The sequence below is a fragment of the Moschus berezovskii genome, chromosome X (assembly GCF_049115385.1).
Source record: "Moschus berezovskii isolate FMDL1 chromosome X, NW_MosBer_1.0, whole genome shotgun sequence".
Lineage (NCBI taxonomy): Eukaryota > Metazoa > Chordata > Mammalia > Artiodactyla > Moschidae > Moschus > Moschus berezovskii.
Genome location: NC_142488.1, coordinates 64,300,458 through 64,323,289, shown reverse-complemented (window position 1 = coordinate 64,323,289; position 22,832 = coordinate 64,300,458). Strand labels below are relative to the sequence as shown.

The following is a 22,832-nucleotide window of genomic DNA, read 5'->3' as shown; positions in this document are numbered from 1 at the left end:
TGTTTACCTTGAATCCTATGGCTTATATGCTGTAACCCAAAATTAAAAGAAACCTATTTTCCCCCATCAAAGACCACTGACCTAAATAAAAATTCAGAGATTCCAGAAGTTTAAAAAAGCAGCAGCAACAACAACAAAATTTTTGCCCCTTCTTTTTTGAGAAAAATATACTTTTCTATTTTAAGTAATTTTTTATTGCTCTTCAAACTGGTTTTTACAAATATTAATTCTACTATGCTTGGGATAACCAGGATAGCCTACCTGGAAAGAACTTGTTCTCTAGGACCACAGCCCATTTAAACTCAAGCTTTTATTTCTGTGGGGAATTCCTTCATCTGTCTATACTGAGCTCCACTGTTATTCAATGAGGAAGAGAAAAAAATCATATAGTGACTCTGCAGTTTATATTTGTTGTATGAGAATTTTCCTTAAACCCTGACATGGCCTCTGAAATATAAGTCAGGACTGTTTTAAGCACAAGAATTCATTCCTATAGATCTTGAGCCAAAATTCACCTCTCTGAAGCCACTCTGACCTTCCTACAAAAGAATTGACTGCCTTAAGTCACCTTATAGAATTTTAAAGACATTAATTAACGAGAATGAAAAGGGAACTACCAATGCAATAACTTAGGGGATTTGCTTATATTTTAGTATAATGATGAGCTTTTATTGTGGCTCAGACAGTAAAGAGTCTGACTGTAATGCAGGAGGCCCAGGTTCAATGCCTGGGTCGGGAAGATCCCCCAGAGAAGGAAATGGCAACCCATTCCAATACTCTTGACTAAATCCCATGGATGGAGGAGCCTGGCAGGCTACAGTCCATGGGGTCGCGAAGAGTCAGACATGACTGGGCAATTTCACTTAGTATAATGGCACTATTTTATTCGTTCACTCGACAAATATTTATTGTCTCTGCTTCATGCCCACCCTGTACATAGGTACTAGTGGTGGTAAACATCCTGGAGCTCCCACATCCTGGAGCTTAGTTCCTAGGGAAGACTTGCCTGTGCCAGGAATTACACTGATCATTTATTTGATTTTTTCCACTTGATACTTCTAGCAATATACAATACCTGCAAAGGTAGAGCATTCTTATTCCAGTCTTACTAATAAGAAAGTGTGAAAGTGTTAGTCATTCAGTCATATCTGACTCTTTGCAACCCTATGGCCTGTCCATGAAATTCTCCAGGCAAGAATACTGGAGTGGGTTGCCATTCCTTTCTCCAAATAAGAGAAGTGGAACTTAAAAAGGTTGATTTACTTAAGGTCACACAGGGAGTATGAACCATCAGTTACACTGTCCCCAAATTGTCACATGGAAGTATGAAATTTTTTTAATGAGTTTAACAAGTTTAGGGATTTATAAATATATTTGTTTATTTTAACTGGAAGATAATTATTTTACAATATTGTGATGGTTTTGCCATACATTAATATGAATCAGCTACAGTTATACAAGTGTCCCCTTCATCCTGAGCACCCCCTCACCTCCCTCCCCACCCTGCTGCTACTGCTAAGTCACTTCAGTCGTGTCCGACTCTGTGTGACCCCATAGACGGAAGCCCACCAGGCTCCCCCGTCTCTGGGATTCTCCAGGCAAGAACACTGGAGTGGGTTGCCATTTCCTTCTCCAATGTGTGAAAGTGAAAAGTGAAAGTGAAGTCGCTCAGTCGTGTCCGACCCTTAGCGACCCCACAGACTGCAGCCTACCAGGCTCCTCCATCCATGGGATTTTCTCGGCAAGAGTACTGGAGTGGCTTGCCATTGCCTTCTCCGGAAAAATAGGGTGTCACAGAGCACTGGCTTTGGGTGCTCTGCGTCATACATCAAATTTGCACTGGTTATCTGCTTTACATATGGTAATAGATAAGTTTCAATGCTAGTCTCTCAAATCATCCCACCCTCTCCTCCCACTGAGTCCGAAAGTCTGTTCTTTACATCTGTGTCTAGCTAGTTTGCTGCCCTGAATGTAGGATCATACGTACCATCTTTCTAGATTCCATATATATATTAATATATGGTTTTTGTTTTTCTCTTTCTGACTGACTTCACTCTGCTCTAGGTTCATCCACCTCATTAGAACTGATTCAAATGCATTCCTTTTTATAGATGAGTAACATTCCATTGTGTATATATACCACAACTTCCTTATCCATTCATCTGCCAATGGACATCTGGGTTGCTTCCATGTCCTAGCTATTGTAAATAGTGCTGCAGGGAACATTGGGGTACATGTGTCTTTTTCAATCCTGGTTTCCTCAGGGTATATGCCCAGTAGTGGGATTGCTGGGTCGTGTGTTAGTTTTATTCCTAGTTTTTTAAGGAATCTCCATGCTGTTCTCCATAGCTGTTGTGTCAGTTTGCATTTCCACCAACAGTGTAAGAGGATTCTCTTTTCTCCACACCCTCTCCAGCATTTATTATCTGTAGACTTTTTGATGGTGGCCATTCTGACCAGCCTAAGATAATACCTCATTATGGTTTTGATTTGCATTTCTCTAATAATAAGTGATGCTGAGCATCTTTTCATGTGTTTGTTAGCCATCTGTGTGGCTTCTTTGGAGAAATGTCTGTTTAGTTCTTTGGCCCACTTTTTGGTTGGGTTGTTCATTTTTCTGGTATTGAGCTGCATGAGTATATTTTAGAGCTGCTTGTATATTTTAGAGATTAGTTCTTTGTCAGTTATTTCATTTGCTATTATTTTCTCCCATTCTGAAGGCTGTCTTTTTACCTTGCTTATAGTTTCCTTCATTGTGCAAAAGTCTTTAAGTTTGATTAGGTCCCATTTGTTTATTTTTGTTTTTATTTCTATTACTCTGGGAGGTGGATCATAGAGGATCTTGCTATGATTTATGTCAGAGAGTGTCCTGCCTATGTTTTCCTCTAAGAGTTTTATAGTTTCTAGTCTTACATTTAGGTCTTTAATCCATTTTGAGTTTATTTTTGTGTATGATGTTAGAAAGTGTTCTTTCATTCTTTTACACATAGTTGACTAGGTGTCTATAGTGCATGGATTTATCTGGGCTTTCAGTTTTGTTTCATTGATCTATATTTCTGTTTTTGGTCAAGTACCGTACTGTCTTGATGACTGTGTTGTTCAGTCGCTAAGTCATGTCTGACTCCTTGTGACCCCGTGAACTGCAGCACTCCAGGCTTCCCTGTCCTTCACTATCTCCCTGAGCTTGCTCAAACTCATTTCTACTGAGTCAGTGATACCATCCAACCGTCTCGTCCTCTGTCAACCCCCTCTCCTCTTGCCCTCAATCCGTCCCAGCATCAGGGTCTTTTCCAATGAGTCGGTTCTTCACATCAGGTGGCCAAAGTATTGCGGCTTCAGTTTCAATCCTTCCAGTGAATATTCAGGATTGATTTCCTTTAGGATGGACTGGTTTGATGTCCTTGCTGTCCAAGGGACTCTCAAGAGTGTTTTCCGCATCACAATTCAAAAGCATCAATTCTTCAGTGCTCAACCTCCTTTATGGTCCAACTCTCACATCCATACAAGACTACTGAAAAACCATTGCTTTGACTATAGGGACTTTAGTCAGCAAAGTAATATCTCTGCTTTTTAATATGCTGTCTAGGTTTGTCATAGTTTTTCTTCCAAGGAGCAAGCATCTTTTAATTTCATGGCTGCAGTCACCATCTGCAGTGGTTTTGGAGCCAAAAAAAGGAAATCTGATTCTGTTTCCATTGTTTCCCCATCTATTTGTCATGAAGTTATGGGACCAGATGCCATGATCTTCGTTTTGAATGTTGTGTTCTAAGCCAGCTTTTCCACTCTCCTCTTTCTCATTCATCAAGAGGCTCTTTAGTTCCTCTTCACTTTCTGCCATTAAAGTGGTATCATCTGCATGTCACTGTATGGCTGTAGCTTTGTAGTATAGTCTGAAGTCAGGAAGGCCGATTCCTTCAGTTCCATTCTTCTTAAGATTTCTTTGGCTCTTTGGGGTCTTTTCTGTTTCCATACAAATTCTGAAATTATTTTTTCTAGTTCTGTGAAAAATACCATTGGTAGCTTGACAGGGATTTCACTGAATCTTGTAATTGCTTTGGGTAGTATAGTCACTTTCACTGTATTGATTCTGAAAGTATGAAATGTATCACAAGGAGGAAATACCATCCCCAAGAATTCTTGCAGATTTTTATCTCCAGGAATTGTAGAAAAGTCCTTAAAAAAAGAAACCATTTAAGATTATGCAAATGAAACACATGATCTGTAGTGTACACAGTCCATTTATGTTTGTGAAAGTATTACTTAGATTTTTGCAAAAAAACCCCTCTTAATCCTAAGGATTCAATTTGTAATTTTATGCATCAAAAATAAGAATAAATATTAAGAGATTTTACTTCTTAGTTTTTTTATTAATTTTAATTTTTTTGATGTGGACCATTTTTAAAAGTCTTTATGAATTTATTACAATATTGCTTCTCTCTTGTTTGTGTTTTTTTGGCCATGAGGCATGTGGGATTTTAGCTCCCCAACCAGGGCTCGAATCAGCATTCTTTGCATTGGAAGGCAAAGTCCTAACTACTGGAGCACAAGGAAAGTCCCATTTCTTAGGTTTTTAATTTCTAATTAAAGTTTGGAAACATGGAGATTCTGTAAATCTGCTCTTTCCTTTATTTCCTTTATTTTCAAAGGAGAAAATCCTGACTTCCTATGTTAGAAAGCAAATAATGTCACAGGTCATTTTACAGAGGTCTCTTCCTATAATTAGTTTCTTTTCATGTGGTTTTTAGGGGACTACTATTGCTAGAGGCTTTTAACATTATGCTTTTTTGCAACTGAGCTTCCCTCGTGGCTCAGTGCGTGGTAAAGAATCCACCTGCCAATGCAGCAGATGCAAGTTCAATCCATGAGTCAGGAAGATCCTCTGGAGAAGAAAATGGCAACCCACTCCAGTATTCATGCCTGGGAAATCCCATGGACAGAGTGGGCTACGGTCCATGGATTGCAAAGAGTTGGACATGACTTAGTTTCTAGACAACAGGCATAATTTATATCATCTCTTGATCCTGGCAGAAGGCATATCAACATATAGGGTAGAGATTCTCCACCCATGCTATAATCTCTTCATCCAATCCTATAAAGTAAAATGAGAGCCAAGGGACATCACTAAAGGATATTTAAGTGAAATGTTTCCTTTCCCTATTGACTTTTAATGTTAATATTTAAAGAAGAGATGTTTTAATGATGATAGGTTCTTCTTTCATTATAATGATAAGTCATCTTGAATTTATCTTCTATCTGGGACTCCGGATTCCTTATCATTCAATTTCCAAATTGAATTGAAGGTAGACAGATCCTCAGTGAAAGAGAACACAATTATAGCCTGCTCCTTTGAGCCTGGTGATGTGGCAAAAGCAATATGAATACATATTCATACATAAATGTTTTAAGCAATACAATTTTTTTTCAAAATCCTCTTTCATCTGATGAGAAGGGAAGAATTCTCCAGAAATTAGCATTTGAGAACAAATAATTTATATAGCCTTACTTCCATCTTCATCCCATTTTCATCACAATCTGAGAGTTGATAAAAAATCTTTTAAAAATTACTCTCTCTCTTCAGTTGGGTCACAGCTATACCACCTTGATCATCACTAGATCACTTTGGCCCAGTGATAAAGGTCATGGAAGCTGCTACTTCTTTGTGTAAGCCTTACAGTTTGAACTCAGCCCTCCATAAGTAAGATATTTGTAGTCAATGTTTTCATTCTGTTTTATAAACTTCTGTTCTGCCTCTTTGTGGTATGGCAGATGCAAATTGCCTGTTGTTTCTGGAAAATGGATGACTCAGATACTAATTAAATTCACGGTTAACATTAAGCATAGGTGGAAATGAGACCAAAGTGGGCCATTCATTTAATGTTCCTAGTTTGATGTGTCTTTTAAAATATTAAATTCAAAAGACATTAAGTGCCTAAGAATATAGGATAATTTGGAGGAGGGGCTACTGTGCTTAATTATCTGTGTTGCCCTGCCTGTCACCAGTACTTGATTAGGGTTACAGTGGAGAACTGGTTTTTTCCCTTACCTGATTGATCCTTTGAGCTTTAAATCCAGTGGTTAAAGGGACAGTTCTTATATCCTTCTTCCCCTCTAGACCAGTGGCTTTCATGACCAGTTCCTAAACTCCTGTACCAAGTAGCCCTGACACCATGACAGCCCCTACGCCCAGCAGTCTTCCTAGGCGATTTATTTTTTCATGTAAGTTCAGGAGGACTATCTCCTAGGACTCAGTGGGTTTGTCCTGTCACTATGATGTGTACCTTCTCTGCACTGTTTTTAGTGCTGAATGATCCCTACCCCCTGGAAAAAGTGACCTGATTCTTCCACAGCAGTTTAATAGCTTCTGATGTTAGAACATGCTCTGAAACTATCCAGAGACAGGAAGACCCAGCTCATAAATGGAAAACTTGAGAATTATACCTTCTAATGCAGGGCTGCTCTGAAAAGAATCCTAAATTTTACTATGTCTGTGCTTGATGGAACATTCTAACTTCAAAATTCATATTATTCCTCTCAGCTGCTCACTACCATGTACCCCCTTGCCCACCCTAATTCTCCCACCTCCCGTGCTCTTTCATCACTGCTCTGTCCCCTCCCTCTAGCCTAAAAAAGCTACCCTTTCGGCTCTGCTCTGAATGACTGTGCCTGACAGTCATTCACCCGGCAACTGCAGGCACTGATGAGCTGCCTTGTTGAATCCTGTTGACGTGGTCTGTACAGAGATTTAGTTAAATCTGGTGTCTTCTACCTGACAAAAAAACCCGATGCAAAGTTTGTCTGGGCCTTGCTCTCTGTGTGCTGTTACCCACTGCACTGTCAGGAAAGAGCCATACCCATTGCTACTTAAAGCAAAACCAAAGAAAAGACACCTCAAAAAAGCCATATCAAATATCCATCTAAGTTAACAAGTGAAAGGGTATGGATGTGTGCCAGGCACTAAAGGCAGTGTGTTTGCCTAGAGATCATGCAAGTGCTGCTGAAGAGTGAGCTGGATGCTCAGAGGTTTGTGTATGCCTGCTCTGGGCAGGAGAATCCTGTAGAACAAGGAAATGGATGCCAGGGTTGGGGCGGGATGGGAAATTGGGGAGAGCCACCTTAAATACATTAGAAATGAAAGTGGAAAAATATCTATCCTGTTTAATTATAGGCAAGCCTCACTAACTCAGCCTAATTAGAGGAAAGCCAGTCTGAATAACGGAATATTTTAAAATACATTTTTATTACTTTCAAGCACTGGACATGCTAGTAATTCAAACTACACTAACAACATCATACAGTACCTCAGGGAAAGAGCTTTAAGAATCATTTGTAATTAGCATATCAATTATTTGTATGTAAGTGGATGTGCACAAAGTACATAAAAAGTTTATTCTCTTAAGTAGGACAAACATTCCCCAGCGCAGTCCTGTTTACACTATTAATTTGCTTAGCCAGCCCTTTTTGTGCCAAGATAGATGTATGTAAGACATACTTATTTCCTCAGGGAAGAAAGAATCGCTTCCCTGTGTTTAGTCCAGTAACTAAGAAGTGGAGCGCCACTTAATTGGTTTGGGATTTCCAGGATATGGAGTTTTGAATTTGCATACAGACTAGAGAGATTTCGTATGGAGAAGATCTGGCAGCCATTGCCAGAGACCCAGTTTCCCCATCTGGATTTCATTGGAGTGATCTGGATTTCATCAAGCAACAGGACACTGATCCTAAATGATCCACCAGACACTCTAACATAGGCATGTTTAAAATACATCCTTCCCCCGAAAAATAACTGCTAAAATATGATGAGTTGGAGTTACTCTATGTGAAGTACTTAAAAGCAATAAAAATGCATTTCTTTTAAAGTCCCACAAAAACTGTGCAACGTCAAATTAATGATGAAAATCAATCCACAAACTCTTTTCTTGCACACCTCATTGTGTGACGGCATTGCCGAGATTTCCAATCATCCGGGAAAGGATATTATATTTTGATGAGCTGCACCAGGTGCTAACTATATGGCAGGATTTCGTCTTTGAATCTTAGGGAGGCCCTCCTGGGTAAAGAAGGGTGAGGGAAGGGCTAGGGGCATGTTTATTGTTAACAAATCATTATTGTCTACCTAAGTTCAAGAATCAGAGCAAGTAGATTGAAAAAGAAGTATCAGGTATATAGGGAGTGTAAAAAATATGATTAGGAAATGAGAAACAGAGATATGTGCCTATATTTCTACCCATATGTATTAAATTGTGCTCTTGGTAAATTGTGACTTCTTCAAGGCTTAGAGAGTAAAAACTAAATGCAGAGAGCATAAGTACAGGCAGTAAATATACACAAATGTAACTACAGTTTGGAATAACTCCAACTCTCCCCTTTCCCCCAAGGGCATCACTATCCAGGGTCTGCAAAGGCCAAATAGCTGTTTGGCTTCCAATCTGATTTTTTTGCTAAGAAATCAGAGAAGTCGGTTTCAATTTTAATAATATATTCTCCCAACCTCTATCTAACAGAAAGGCACTTGTGTTTCTGCCCCTTCTTAAAGTGAATTTTGTGTTTGGTGAAAGGTAATAGATTGGCAGCACTGGAAAAGGAATTACTGTATTCCCAGAACAGGTATAACCAGGCAGTGACACTATGAAATTTCTCTCTGCCTTTGGGGAACTTTAGAGTACTACTCAGGAAGTCACTGCTATGGTGTGCTGTGCTGAACTCAACAGTATCCTAGTGGGCTGAAGGAATTAACATAGCACTTGAAGGGCCTGACTTAAGGCCATTCATTTATTCATTCAGTGTTATGGAGTGCTTACCATGTGCCTGGTGCTAGGAGAAGACTTTTGCAAATATTATATCATTTAATCCTCATAATAACCCTTTGAAGGAGAGAATATTCATGCTTTACAGAGATGGTTCAGAGAATGATTTCTCCAAGTTGCTCCTGCAAGCACTAGCTCCAACTTGGTCTGACCCCAAGTGCAGCGTTCTCCCTGACCTCCATTCTGTGGAGGCTGCAAAGGAGATGGATGAGACATATGGCCAAATAATGTGATGCAGAGCAGAATGTAATCTGTGCTGTGTGAGTGGTCCTGGTGGTTACAGAGCAATAAAATGACCTACCCCAGGTCAAATAAAGAGTCATTAGTACAGCTAGACTTAGGATTCATATTCTTTAAGGCTTCTTCAATTTGGGGATTTTGGGTTTGGTTTGGGTTTGGTTTGTTTGTTTTGTCTTAGCTCTCCAAACCAGCCTGCCTATCCACCAACCCCACCCCCTGCACAGATAATATATACTCTGCTTCCTAGGGCCTCAGGCCTTTCAGAATGAGGAAAACCAAAGAGCACTGGGGTTTAGTGAGCACTAGATTTGAATTAGAATTAGTATTCTAATTCTAGCTCTGAGGATTCACTCTAGGCTGGTAAGGCTCTTTAATTCTGGATGACTCATCCCCCCCCCCATGTGAATGAGAATGGTTTACTTCAAAGAGGTAAAGAGATAAGTAATAATAAACTGAAAATAGTGCACAACCCTTTTTGTTTCCAAGGTGACATATAATTGATAAGTGGAATTACTTACAACAAGGCATATTAGAAAGAGATGCCAGTTAGAATCTGTGTTTCTCTATAATGGACTCAGCAATGAGAGAAAAGATGCCCCCATAAAATGTTAGAGAAAAAAACTGCATCTTGAAAATTAAAAAAGCAAAAACAATGTGAGGGTTGTGTGTTTGGGAAGGTCAAGGGTTTAGAGGTTTGAGGTTGGCTTGTTTGTTTTTATTTTGTAGCTTTGGGTGTTCCATTTGTTGTATGCTGAAGATGTTAATAGAATCAGTAACAGTTTGTCTGATGCTAAAAGCAGAGAGACTTATAGGACATTAAATGTCTTCCAAACAAAGTGACTTATCCTCACCACAGGGAGCCCCCCCACTCCTGTTCCCTGCATCCTTGAACAATTTGTAAAAGATATTCAAGAATCACCGAGGCATTTACCATATGCTGCTTCACCCACGCCCCAACCCCCACAGGTTGAGTTTTTGCAGAATGTATCTGCAGTGCCTGAGTTGAGAGAGGATTGAGGGAATTTAGAGGAAACAATACCTGTGAAAAGTTGACTAGCTTCCATTTGGGACTGAGTAGTGATTCTTTGGGTGAAGTGAAATCGCTCAGTCATGTCCGACTCTTTGCGACCCCATAGACCCTGCACCAGGCTCCTCCGTCCATGGGATTTTCTAGGCAAGAGTACTGGAGTGGGTTGCCATTTCCTTCTCCAGGGGATCTTCCCAACCCAGGGGTTGAACCCAGGTCTCCCGCATTGAGACAGACACTTTACTGTCTGAGCCACCAGAGAAGTCTTCAGTTCAGTCGCTCAGTCGTGTCCGACTCTTTGCGACCCCATGGACAGCAGCACGCCAGGCCTCCCTGTCCATCACCAACTCCTGGAGCTTACTCAAACTCACGTCCATCAAGTCAGTGATGCCATCCAACCATCTCATCCTCTGTCATCCCTTCTCCTCCCGCCTTCAATCTTTCCCAGCATCAAGGTCTTTTCAAATGAGTCAGTTCTTTGCATCAGGTGGCCAAAGTATTGGAGCTACATCTTCAGCATCAGTCCTTCCAATGAATATTCAGGGTTGATTTCCTTTAGGATTGACTGGTTTGATCTCCTTTCAGTCCAAGGGACTCTCAAGAGTCTTTAACACCATGTTTTGCTGTTGGCAATAACTTTTCTCAGCTTGACTTTGGAAGCTCATCATGTTAATAGCAAATATTTTTCTCTTCTTTCCTTCTACTTCCTGTCCTTGGTTTTTCAACTTTGAATTCCTCATTTCTTTAATTTCTGTTGAGGAAGTCTCTAGAGGGTGCTTAAGATGCTTATTGGAATACATAAAGATGATAAGGCTGGTCTAGGCTGGTTTGCAAGTGAGAAAGTCAGGAGACAAATCTACTGGGAAGGTGTACCTATTAGAGGTCTGTCTATAGAGGGCCAAGTTTGGGTTACTAAATCTGTCACCAGCATTGATTAAGAGTAGCTGTCACACCATCTCTCTGGCATCCCATTGTTCTGAGAGGAATATTTTAGAACTTTAAGTATTTAAAAACAAACAAAGCAAAACCAGGTTCCACCCCTGGTATTAGAGGTAAAGTGGCACCAGTGAATGATCCCAAAGGCACTCCATAGAAGCTATCTATGATCTACCCTGACAGAATAAAAGAAAAGGGGATAATGCTACAATTTGGTTCTTGGGCTTTTCCTCTTGTCTAAAAGCATCATTAATGCCATCACCCCTGGCTTTTATCAACCTCCAGCACCAACCACCTTCCAATGCGTGTAGAAACAGCTGCCACAGACTCTCCTCCTCATTTACATAGCTTTGTCTGTAAAGCAGACTGCTCAGTACTGAGGAATCAGGTTTCTCATCAAGAAAATTGCATTTTAAATGAATAGCTTATGTGTTTATGGGGAAGTAACTAATGTAGTATAATGAGATGCCTGTCTTCTCCCTCCTTTCTGGGTAAGTGATTTTATACTTTCCCAAAACCTAAAATTAATGATTTGCAGTGTGGTAAATAGTATTGTTACAATGGTTAGGGAAACTTTCCCAAAAGCAATCTGGGATGATATTTCACTCATTTATTCATTTAATAACTATTTATTGACTGTCTCCTCTATATATAAAGTACTGAGTCTACCCTCAAGGAAGCTGGTGGAAATTTGAAAATTATAGATACACAGAGAGATGCACATATGTATTCACATTCATACACATTCTAATAAAATGAAATGTGGAAAGTTATAAGAACCATAAGAGACAAACTGCAATGGGTACTCAAAGGGAGAAAATACTTAAGAAAAGGGCTTAATTGAAGAGATAACATTTGATCTGGTTTCTAAAGGGTAGCTAATTACTATATCTTTACAAAGTGTGTAAATGTGTATGTGTTTATAAAGTCTGAGTCAAGTTTAAATGTACAAGATTGCAGGGAAGAGCTCTATGCAGAGGGTACAACAAGATCAAAGTCAGAAAAGGCTGAGCTCTGTACACAGAACAGCTGTAGTCTAGTTTTCTGGACTGTGAAGTGCATGAGAGTGACAATTTGCAAAGAAGATTGGAAAAGTGGGTGGGAACCACTTTGTGCAGGAGCTGGAATTCTTAGCAATGAAAGTTTGTACCATGTTCTGTAAGCATTTGGGGAATTGCCAAAGGTTTTAAAATGAGGGGATAGTATAATTAGAGCTTGCTCAGGAAGGCCAACACTAAAAAAATAATAATGCAATGCCTGCTACAGCTATTATACAAGATAGCATGTGAAGTGGCTGGCACAAGCATGTGAAGCACAGTAAAATGTGGAAGCTAGTATATGGTAGTGATTTAGAACATGGACTTGTGCCAGGAGGCCTGGGTTCAAAAACCAGCTCTGATATTTAATAGCTATGGATCTTCTATAGATTTCTTAACCTTTCTATGCTGCTGTTTCCCCATCTATAGAATAGGATTAATGATAATGGCTTTTATAAATTGTTTTGAGAGTCAAATGAGCTAATACATATAAAATACATAGAATAGTGCTCAGCTTTTAATAAAGTACTTGGTAAGTGTTAGCTGCTATTATTATCATTTTTTATTCATGAAGGAGATGGAATTTGAGCCTTTAAAGAATAGATACACTATAGACATATAGAAAGATGACTTTCGGGCACAAGGAAGTGAATGACAAAAAGAAAGTGCAAGGTGAGGGGGTTGAACCATGGACTGTTCAGTTTGCCTACAGAATAATATAAGTTAAGGAGTTATTGGAAAATAAGATTCAACAGGTAGGCTGGAATCATATCATGAAGGACTTTGAATCATAGGCTAAGAATTTTAGGCATCATCTAAAGACAATGGAAGGGCTTCCCAGGTGGTGCTAGTGAAAAGAACCTGCCTGCTAATGCAGGAGACATAAGAGATGTGAGTTCAATCCCTGGGTCAGGAAGATCCCCTGGAGAAGAGCATGGCAACCCACTCCAGTATTCTTGCCTGGAGAATCCAATGGACAGAGGAGCCTGACGGGCTGCAGTCCACAGGGTGGCAAAGAGTTGTACATGACTGAAGCAACTTAGTGTGCATGCACACAAAAACAATGGATAAATATTGAATGTTTATGAGTAAGGAAGTAACTTGATCAAAACCTTCCCTAAGGAAAATTCATCTGATGTCTGTGTGTTTGTGTGTGTGTGTGTGTATGTGGGTGAATGATTAGAGAGGGAAGAGACTTGAGGCAGAGAAATTAATTAGGAAGCTATTGGTGTAATCCACAAGGAGGTCATAAGTGTTAGAGTACTGCCATGGGTGTGGAAAGGAGGCAATAGGAGAGATATTGATGCAAGTTTGGTAACTGAAGAGAAGCAGGGAAAGGGAGGAATCACAAAGAGCCTAGGAGTTTTGAACATGGATTACTGAAAGGATGAAGTGTTGTTAGCAGAGACAAGGAATAGGAGAAATAGGATGATACATTCAGAATGGTGAAAATGAAGCTGTAAATCACAGATGACTTTATAAAAATTGACAACCTGATCCTAAAATTTATATGAAATTCAGCATGGAGTAACCAAAAATATCTTGAAACAGAAGAACAATGTTGAAGCCCTTCCCAACTTTAAAACTTACTGCAAAGCTACTATAATCAAATCAGTGTGGTGCTGGCAATGAGGCTAGACATACAGAGAAGTGGAATAGAGTTCAGAATTCAGAAATATGTACAGTAAATTGATTTTACTCAAAGAGTGCCAAGACAGTGGGGAAAGGATAGTCTTTTCAGCAAATGGTGCTGGGACAACTGAATCACATGCAAAAGCAGTGAATTTGGATCCATACCTCACACCATATACAAAAATTAAGTCCACATAGCCTGAGGAGTCTAAATGTAAGAGCTTAAACTATAAAACACTTAGAAGAAAACATGGATATAGATGTTAATGACCTTGAATTAGATAATGCTCTCTTAGACATGACACCAAAAGCACAAGCAACAAAATGAATATACATAAATTGGATTTCATCAAAATTTAAAGCTTGTGCTTCAAAGGACACTATCAAGAAAGTAATAGATAACCCATAGAATGGGAGAAAATTTTTGCAAGTCATGTATCTGATAAGGGACTTGTATTTATAATATATCAACACTTACAAAACAGTATTAAAAAGAAAAATGACTCAATTTTAAAATGGGCAAAGGAATTACATAGATATTGCTTTAAAGAAGATGTACGAATGACCAAAAAGCATGTGAAAAGATACTCAACATCATTGGTCATCAATGAAATGCAAATCAAAACCACAATGTGATACCACTTTATACCCACTAAGATTGATGGATAAACAATCAGTTGTTTAAAAAACAAAACAAGGACAGAAAATAACAAGTGTTGCTAAAGATGTGGAAGAAGAATTGGAACCCTCATCTGTTATACATTGCTGGGGGGAATGTAAATGGTGCAGTCCCTGTGGGAAACAGTCTGGCAGCTCCCTCAAAAGCTTAAATATAGAGTTACCATATGACCTAGCAATTCTACTCCTAGGTATTTCAGAGAAATGAAAACATGTCCACAGCAACATTTCTCATATTAGCCAAAAAGTATAGAAGTAACCCAAATGTCCATCAACAGATAAACAGTGAATAAAGAAAATGTGGTATATACAAATAGTGGAGTATGCTGCTGCTGCTGCTAAGTCACTTCAGTCGTGTCCGACTCCTTGTGACCCCATAGACAGAAGCCCACCAGGCTCCCCCGTCCCTGGGATTCTCCAGGCAAGAACACTGGAGTGGGTTGCCATTTCCTTCTCCAATGTGTGAAAGTGAAAAGTGAAAGTGAAGTCGCTCAGTTGTGTCCGACCCTTAGAGACCCCACAGACTGCAGCCCACCAGGCTCCTCCATCCTTGGGATTTTCTAGACAAGAGTACTGGAGTGGCTTGCCATTGCCTTCTCCAAATGGAGTATGATTTGACCATAAAAAGGAATGAGGTACTAATACATGGATGAACCTTGAAAATAGTATGCTAAATGAAATGAAAGAAGCCAGTCACGAAAGACCACATATTATATTATATATTATATAATACCATTCACATGAAAGGTCAAAATTAGACAAATCCTTAGAGACAGAAAGTAGGTTTGTGGTTGCCAAGGGCAGGGGGTTGAAGAGTGGTGGGAGTGGGTAGTAACTGCTGTTGGGTATGTGGTTTCTTTGGGGGTGATAAAAATGTTCCAGGGAATTCCCTGGTGGCCCATTGGTTAGGGCGCTACATGCTCACTGCCAAGGGCCCAAGTTCAATCCCTAGTTGGGGAATTAAGATCCCACAAGCCTTGCGCTGCAATCAATAAAAACAGTTCTAAAATTCATTGTGGTGATGGTTGCACAACTCTGAGTATACTAAAAGCTGTTGAGTTGTGTACTTTAAATGAGGGAATTGTATGTGAATATTGATAAAGATTTAAAAAAAAATTTTTAAGTCTTTTAGTGGAGTTACAGCCATTGATGACCAGCTGCAGATCTTTGAGCAGTATACACTGTCAGTTGGTCCTGAAAAGTTGATAAAGATTACAGAGAAAAGACTTTTGGATATCATGACACAGAGGTCTAGTCTCTCCCTTCAGGAGAGCAATTTCAGGAGAGCAGTGAGATAAAAAAACGGGATTGCAAGAAGTATGTACAGGTAGCCAATAAGACAAATTTGACAATAAAGAAAACAGGATGAAGAGATGGACAACTTGTAGCCTAAAGGAACTGAATCAGTAGGAAGGCAGAGACTAAAGATGTGAAAGATCTCATTGGTGATACATGGCTCTTAGAGCAACTGGAAATAGGATCTAGTGCCCAGCTGGTGAAATTAGCCTCAAGAAACAGAAGGAATATGAGGGAAAACATTTGCAGGTAAAGAAAAGAGGTAGAAGAAGGCATTTATTACACATAGCTTTGACTAGCTCACTCAAGCATGAGGCATAAAAAGTTTGATCTGGAAAGATATATATCAAATTTTTTCTGATCCTTGACTGAGCTGATTAAAACTATGTGTAATGAATCAGGAATTACCTTTGGAGAGGGAGTAAAGATGGGGAAAAGGAGATTTTTTTTCCCTTTTATTTGATAAACTTTTATGTTTGATTTTTTGAGCATGAAGAATTTACTTTCAGTATAATTGTATTTTTTAAAAATTAGACTAGATGCTGCAAGAAATGTAGTTGTTTACCAATTAGAGATGGAGCAAATGGTTGCCAAGCTGCACAGAGGGAGTGACACCTGTTAATCACTCAGTAAATGTTTATGGAGTTTGTTAAGTTGGCTTTGTAACATAAGCTGTAGAAGATGAAATTGGTTTGATTTCTCAGCTTTCTCCAGGAGAACAGCTGAAAATTCTGACAGTGTGATTTATCCAAAGGCTAAAGATTAATAAGGCTAAAATGACAAACAGGGAATTAAGTATGTTTAAAATGACAGATAATATTCTCCAAAACAAGTAGTGAAGCACGTGTGAGGACAAAAGGAGGGCTGATGGATGTTGAAAATAGAAGAAAGACTAGGACACAGAAGTTATAATGAGAATAAAGAGTAGGTTCAATGGAGGAAACATGGAAGGATAGCAAATTGTATGCAGAAAAGTTATTTCAGAGTCTTAGACGTGAAGCAATTCCAAGTGCTTCTTTATCAGGCTCCAAAGCATGACTATGCGCAGGGATAAGTCAAGCAGAGTGCAGGAGGACATCACTATTATTCAAAAGGTGAAGAAACTGTAATGTCAGAGAACTAGGAGGGTCACAGGGGAAAGCAGCATCTCTCTCTTGTTCAGTGCAGTAAACTCTTTGCCCAACCTAGTGCATGGCAAATAGGCATTCCATTAACATTTCTTGAATGAATGAATGAATGACTAAGGTAGCACTTATCATAGTTATTTGTTTTCCTGTCTTCCTCCCTTACTGGACCAGGAACTCTTAGAGTCTTGTTTGTTTCTATATCTCTAGTGTCCAAAATAGGGAAGAGTAGGTACTTGAATCAAGATTTGAGTGAGTGAATGAATACTGAACTGCAGAGAATGATAGCAAGGAAATGAAAAGACAGAAAAATTGTGAACCAGATACCAAAATCCTCGAGGAAGTTGAAAAGAATACATTATAGGTCTGTAGATAAGAACTTTGATAGTATTTACTTAGTATAAGCAAATGACATTGACCTTAAAAGAGAGACTGATGAGAGGGAGGAAAACTCAATTTGGAAGTTAAAAATAAAGAATATACCAATTTCTGTCCTTGTGTTCCCTATGAATTCTGGAAGAATGGGCAATGTGTTTTCTCCTTTGACCCCCACCACAACCAATCTGTCACCTAACCCTTTCAATTTTTTCCAAATTTACTTCACTATGCTTCCTATTGTTCTTGTGCCCAGAATGCTTTAAGACCCTTTTTGCCAACATCTTTACCTCCAATCTTCCTCTCTTTGGCCTTGCATGCAACAGCAAAAATCAAAGTTCCTAATAAGCATTAGTTTTGAATAGCATCAGTACTGGTCTCAGACTTCTTCAGTGTTTCCCATTTGAGCATCAAACCAAAGGAAAACTTTCAGTTTTCAATCTGAGTGTCCACCATGTAGTCCTCATTTCTAGTTGCTTCGACGTTTACACTGTGTACAAAATACCCCACCTTTTTCAAAGCTTCTAATTACTCTTTTCTCTACCCATCTAAAGCCCTGAGGACTCATTTAAAAAAGAATTCTCATTTTCCCTTCCTGGATGCTATTAAAACAACTCTCCCAGTAACACCTGCCTTCCTTTATCCTTTCCTCTTCCCTAGTACCAAACACTCAGGACTGGTACCAACACTCATATGCTTTTCTTGTGTGTCATTGTGTATTGCCCAATTGATTCTACCATAGGAGTATCTCCCAAATCCAACTCTTCCCTCTGAGCCTTCCTGTCACTGACTTGGATGGTGGCAAAAACCTCCCGATAACCTTCACTTTATCCTGCGCTATAATCAGAGGATCTTTTATAAATGTAAATTTAATCATGCCTTGTGCATATGGCACATGTGTGCATGCACACACACAATGTTTGAGACATTTCATACCTTTTAATGAATTTTTTTATTGAAGTATAGTGATTTACAATGTTGTGTTACTTTCTGATGTATAGCAAAGTGATTCAGTTATATACTTGTTAGTGTGCATCTGCTAATCCCAAACTCCTAATTTATCCTTCCCTCACCCATTTTCCCCTTTGGTAACCATAAGTTTATTTTCTATGTCTGTGACTGTTTTGTAACTAAATTCATTTGTGTTATATTTTAGATTCCACATATAACTGATATTATATGGTATTTGTCTTTGTCTGACTTACTTCACTTAGTATGATAATCTCTAGGTCCATCCATGTTGCTGCAAATGGCATGATTTCATTCTTTTTATGGGCAAGTAGTATTCCACTGTGTGTGTGTGTGTATATACAAACACAGTGTACCATATTTTCTTTATCCATTCATCTGTCAATGGACATTTAGGTTGCTTCTGTGTCTTGGCTACTGCACATAGTGCTGCTGTTAACATTGGGGTGGATTTATTTTTTTAAATAGAGTTTTCTCTGGATATATGCCCAGAAGTGGGATTGCTAGGTTGTAAGGTAGCTCTATTTTTCATTTTTTTAAGGAATATTCATTTTGTTTTCCATAGTGGCTGTACCAGTTTACATTCCCACCAACAATGTAGGAGAGTTCCCTTTTCTCCACACCCTTTCCAGCATTCATTATTTGTAGACTTTTTTTAAATTTGTAGACTTTTTAATGATGGCCGTTCTGACCAGCATGAGGTAATTTTGATTTGCATTTATCTTATAATTAGTGATGCTGAGCATCTTTTTACATGCCTATTGGCCATCTGTATGTCTTTGGAAAAATGTGTATTTGGGTCTTCTGCCTATTTTTTGATTGGGTTGATGCTTTTGTTGTTATTATTGAATTGTATGAGCTATTTGTGTATTTTGAAAGTTAAACCCTTGTCAGTCCATAATTTGCAAATATTTTCTCCCATTCTATAGGTTGTCTTCGTTTTGCTTATGGTTTCCTTTGCTATACAAAAGTTTGTAAGTTTGACTCAGTTCCACTTATTTATTTTTGCTTTTATTTCTATTGCCTTGGGAGACTGATCTAAGAAAAATATTGGTACAATTTAGAGACATTTCATAGCCTTTAAGTAAAAATCCAAACATTAGCCTGCCTGGTCTATCTGGCCCTTTGTGCCCTAAATCATGTTTACCTCACCAGCCTCAATTCCACCACTCCGTGCTCTAAGCCTTCATGCTCTGGTGTGTGCAGTTCTTCCTCTAAACCTAGTCCCTTACCCATGAACCCCACAACCCTCCCTGCTTCCTTCCCCTACCTTCACCCCATGTGCCTGTAAATATTTCCTAGTCTTTTTTTTTATTTATTTCAAGATAATCATAGATTCATAGGAAGTTGTAACAAAATGTATAGACGAGTCCCATGCACTCTTCCTCCTGCCTCCTCCAATCTTGCACAATTATAGTATAACATCAAAATCAAGAAGTTGACATTGGTACAGTCTATACAGCATATTCAGTCTTAACCAGTTATACATGTATTTGTGTGTGTGTGTGTGTAGCTCTCTGGGATTTTATCACGTGTAGAGTCAGACACTACTGAGCCACTTCACGTTCACTTTTCACTTTCGTGCATTGGAGAAGGAAATGTCAACCCACTCCAGCATTCTTGCCTGGAGAATTCCAAGGATGGAGGAGCCTGGTAGACTGCTGTCTATGGGGTTGCACAGAGTCGGACATGACTGAAGCGACTTAGCAGCAGCAGCAGCTTTGCATAACTACAACCACTAGCACAATCAAGATATAGAACTGTACCATCACCACAAGGCTCTCATGCTACCATTTTATAGCCACATTCTTCCCTAACTCCTGGCAACCACTAATCTCCTCATCTCTCTAATTGTTGTTTCACCAATGGTATATAAGTGGAATCGTGCTGTACAGATTTTGAGATTGGTCTTATTCACCAAGCATCATTCCCTTGAGATCCATCCATGTTTTTTGTACGTATCAAGAATTTCTTTTTATTGATTAGCAATATTCCAGTGCTATGAGTGTACCACAATTTGTTTCACCATTCACTGGCTGAAGTACATTTGAGTTGTTTCCAGTTTGGGTAGTTAAAAATAAAGCTGCTACGAACATTCAGGTACAAATTCTTATATGAAAATAAGTCTTAATTTCTCTAGAATAAATGCCCAAGAGTGCAATTTTTAGATTGTATGGCAAGGCCATTTTATGTTTGTATTCCTTTCTTTATCTTTTGTTACACTTCATTGCTGCATGCAGACTTTCTTCAGTTGCGGCGAGCAGAGGCTACTCTTCTTTGTGGTGCGTGGGCTTCTCATTGGGTTCTCTTGTTGCCGATCATAGGCTCTAGATGTAGAGACTAGTTGCAGCATGCAGGCTCAGTAGTTGCAGTGTACAGCTCTAGGGAACTTGGGCTTTAGCAGTTGTGACACACAGACTCAATAGTTGCAGTTTGCAGACTTAGCTGCTCTGCAGCATATGAAATCTTCTTATTCCTGGATCAGAGATCAAACCCATGTCCCCTGCATTGGCAGGCAGATTCTTAACTCCACTGCACCACCAGGGAAGTCCACAAGTCCATTTTTAGTTTTGACAGGAACTGCCAAACTATTTTCCAGATTGGCTATACTATTTTACATTCCCACCCAAAAGGTATGTGTGATCAAGTTTCTCCACATCCTCACCAGCAATAGATATTTTCACTGTTTTTTATTTTAGCCATTTTGATAGGTGGTTCATTGTATATCTTCTCCTCTTGTAAGACCTTCTCAAGAGTTACTCTACCTCCTCCTCTGTGCCATCTCTGATACTTCTTTTTTCACTGTGTTTTAATTATTTATTAACATAGTCCAAGTCCTCCCCTCTGCTCTGAGCTACATGAAGATAAGAACTGTGTCATATTCATCTTTTTCTTTTCCTGCAGCATCTGGTACAGTTACATACTAGATACACAGAGGGCACTCAGTAAATGTGTGCAAAATGAGGGAATGCATGAAAATGAAAAAAAAAATTAGTCTTGCTTGCCTCCTCATCCTCCCCATCAAGCTATAAACCCTTTTAAAACAGAAATCACGCCTTCCTCTGTGTCTCCTGGCAGCAGCTAATAGGGTGCTCTGTATGTGTAGCTGCTCAACAAATGTTGGCTAACTATTCAGGTGGCTTATCTTCCCTCTGCACTCAGGAGATAAGCACATGAAAGAGAGAATAGGTCCGAGTATTTCTGTATTAAGGATCATATGTCATAAATTTTATAATATTCTTATAATCTCCACAATCACTGAATATTTGTCTACATAGATGAGAAATCAAAACAAACTGGTCTTTTGAGTCAAAGAATACCTCTGCAGCTGAGCAGTTTTCAATAGTTTTCAATGCCCTGGTTACATATGAATTTTGGAGGACAGCATTTCATATCCCTGCATTCTTTTTGCAATTTCAGAAGAATCTGGGATTTTTCTGTTTTTACTCCACTGGTATAATTTGACATGTTGATTATGAAGGGGTCATTAACTGCAACATTTTTATCACTTTTGACTCTGCATTTTCTCAACTCTGAAGTATGTTAATTTGCACTTGTTTGTATGTCTCTGTAAGAGTTACTCAAGCCCTCAAGGACTGGCATTTGTCTAGGAGCTAGATTGTAAGCCCCTTGAGAACAGGGACCTTATAACTCCTAGGAATGCATTCTGGACATTGTCAACATTCAATTAATGATAATGCTAGAAGCCTGACTAAGGTCATCTGTCACAGTGATAACTTCCTTTTCATCTCTAAGGCTTCTGTCAAAAAAAAACAAAAAAGCTGTTAGGCTGATTTGATACCATTGAATGATTCTACCCAAAATTATGTTTGTTAGTACCCACTACAGTTTGTTCTCTGGAATGCTTTCAGATTTATAGTTTTGGATCAGTTGTTCCAGTTTCCTTCCCTATAATACCCTGGTTACATACAAATTGGGGGGGGGGGTGTATTTCATAACCCAGAAGTCCTTTAGACTAATAAAAAGTAAGCTGATAACATCTATGCTTTCAAAAAGAGTTTAATTCTATTCACCAGTCCTCATTGATAAGTAGGTGATAAACTCCAAGTATTTTAAAATCTTAAATTATCAGAAATAATCATTCATTCAGTATATTGTCCTATTTTCACAGATTGAAAATAGCGTAAATGTGTGCACTATGTCCTATGGCTGTTGAAATTAAATTGAGATGGATATTTAAAGGAAATCTGAGTTCTAAAATAGAAAAGTAAATTTGGTCCTTGGTGAGGATGGAGGTGGGGGGAAATTTTTAGTATGCCAGGTTTATTGAGGTATAATTTACATAAAGTCTGATTTACCCCTTTTAGATGGAAAGTTTGATGAGTTGACAAGTTGGATTTTTTCCTTTCACTATTTGCTGATTCAACTATACCTCCAACTACCCTCATGACCAACCTTAGACCAAACAGACCTATCTTTTTCTGACATTTTATCTATTTTTTTCTTTTCCACAGTGTACTAAAGGAAGTGTACATAGCCTTTAATCCCAAAGCAGTGGTCTTACAGCTGGGAGCTGATACAATAGCTGGGGATCCCATGTGCTCCTTTAACATGACTCCAGTGGGAATTGGCAAATGTCTTAAGTACATCCTTCAGTGGGAGTTGGCAACGCTCATCTTGGGAGGAGGTAAGTACAAAGGAAGGTCACCAAGAGAATTTGTTGACCTTCTGCCATGTTTTGTCCATTGACACT

General features: G+C 39.0%; 1 protein-coding gene across 1 annotated transcript in view; it reads left to right on the top strand.

The window, feature by feature from the left end:
* Positions 1-22,832, top strand: part of HDAC8 (histone deacetylase 8) — a 267,792-nt gene that overhangs the window by 90,552 nt on the left and 154,408 nt on the right. The window contains exon 8 of the mRNA XM_055393871.2: positions 22,594-22,766. Within this exon, the coding sequence (XP_055249846.1) occupies positions 22,594-22,766 (173 nt within the window). The remainder of the gene's footprint in view (positions 1-22,593; positions 22,767-22,832) is intronic.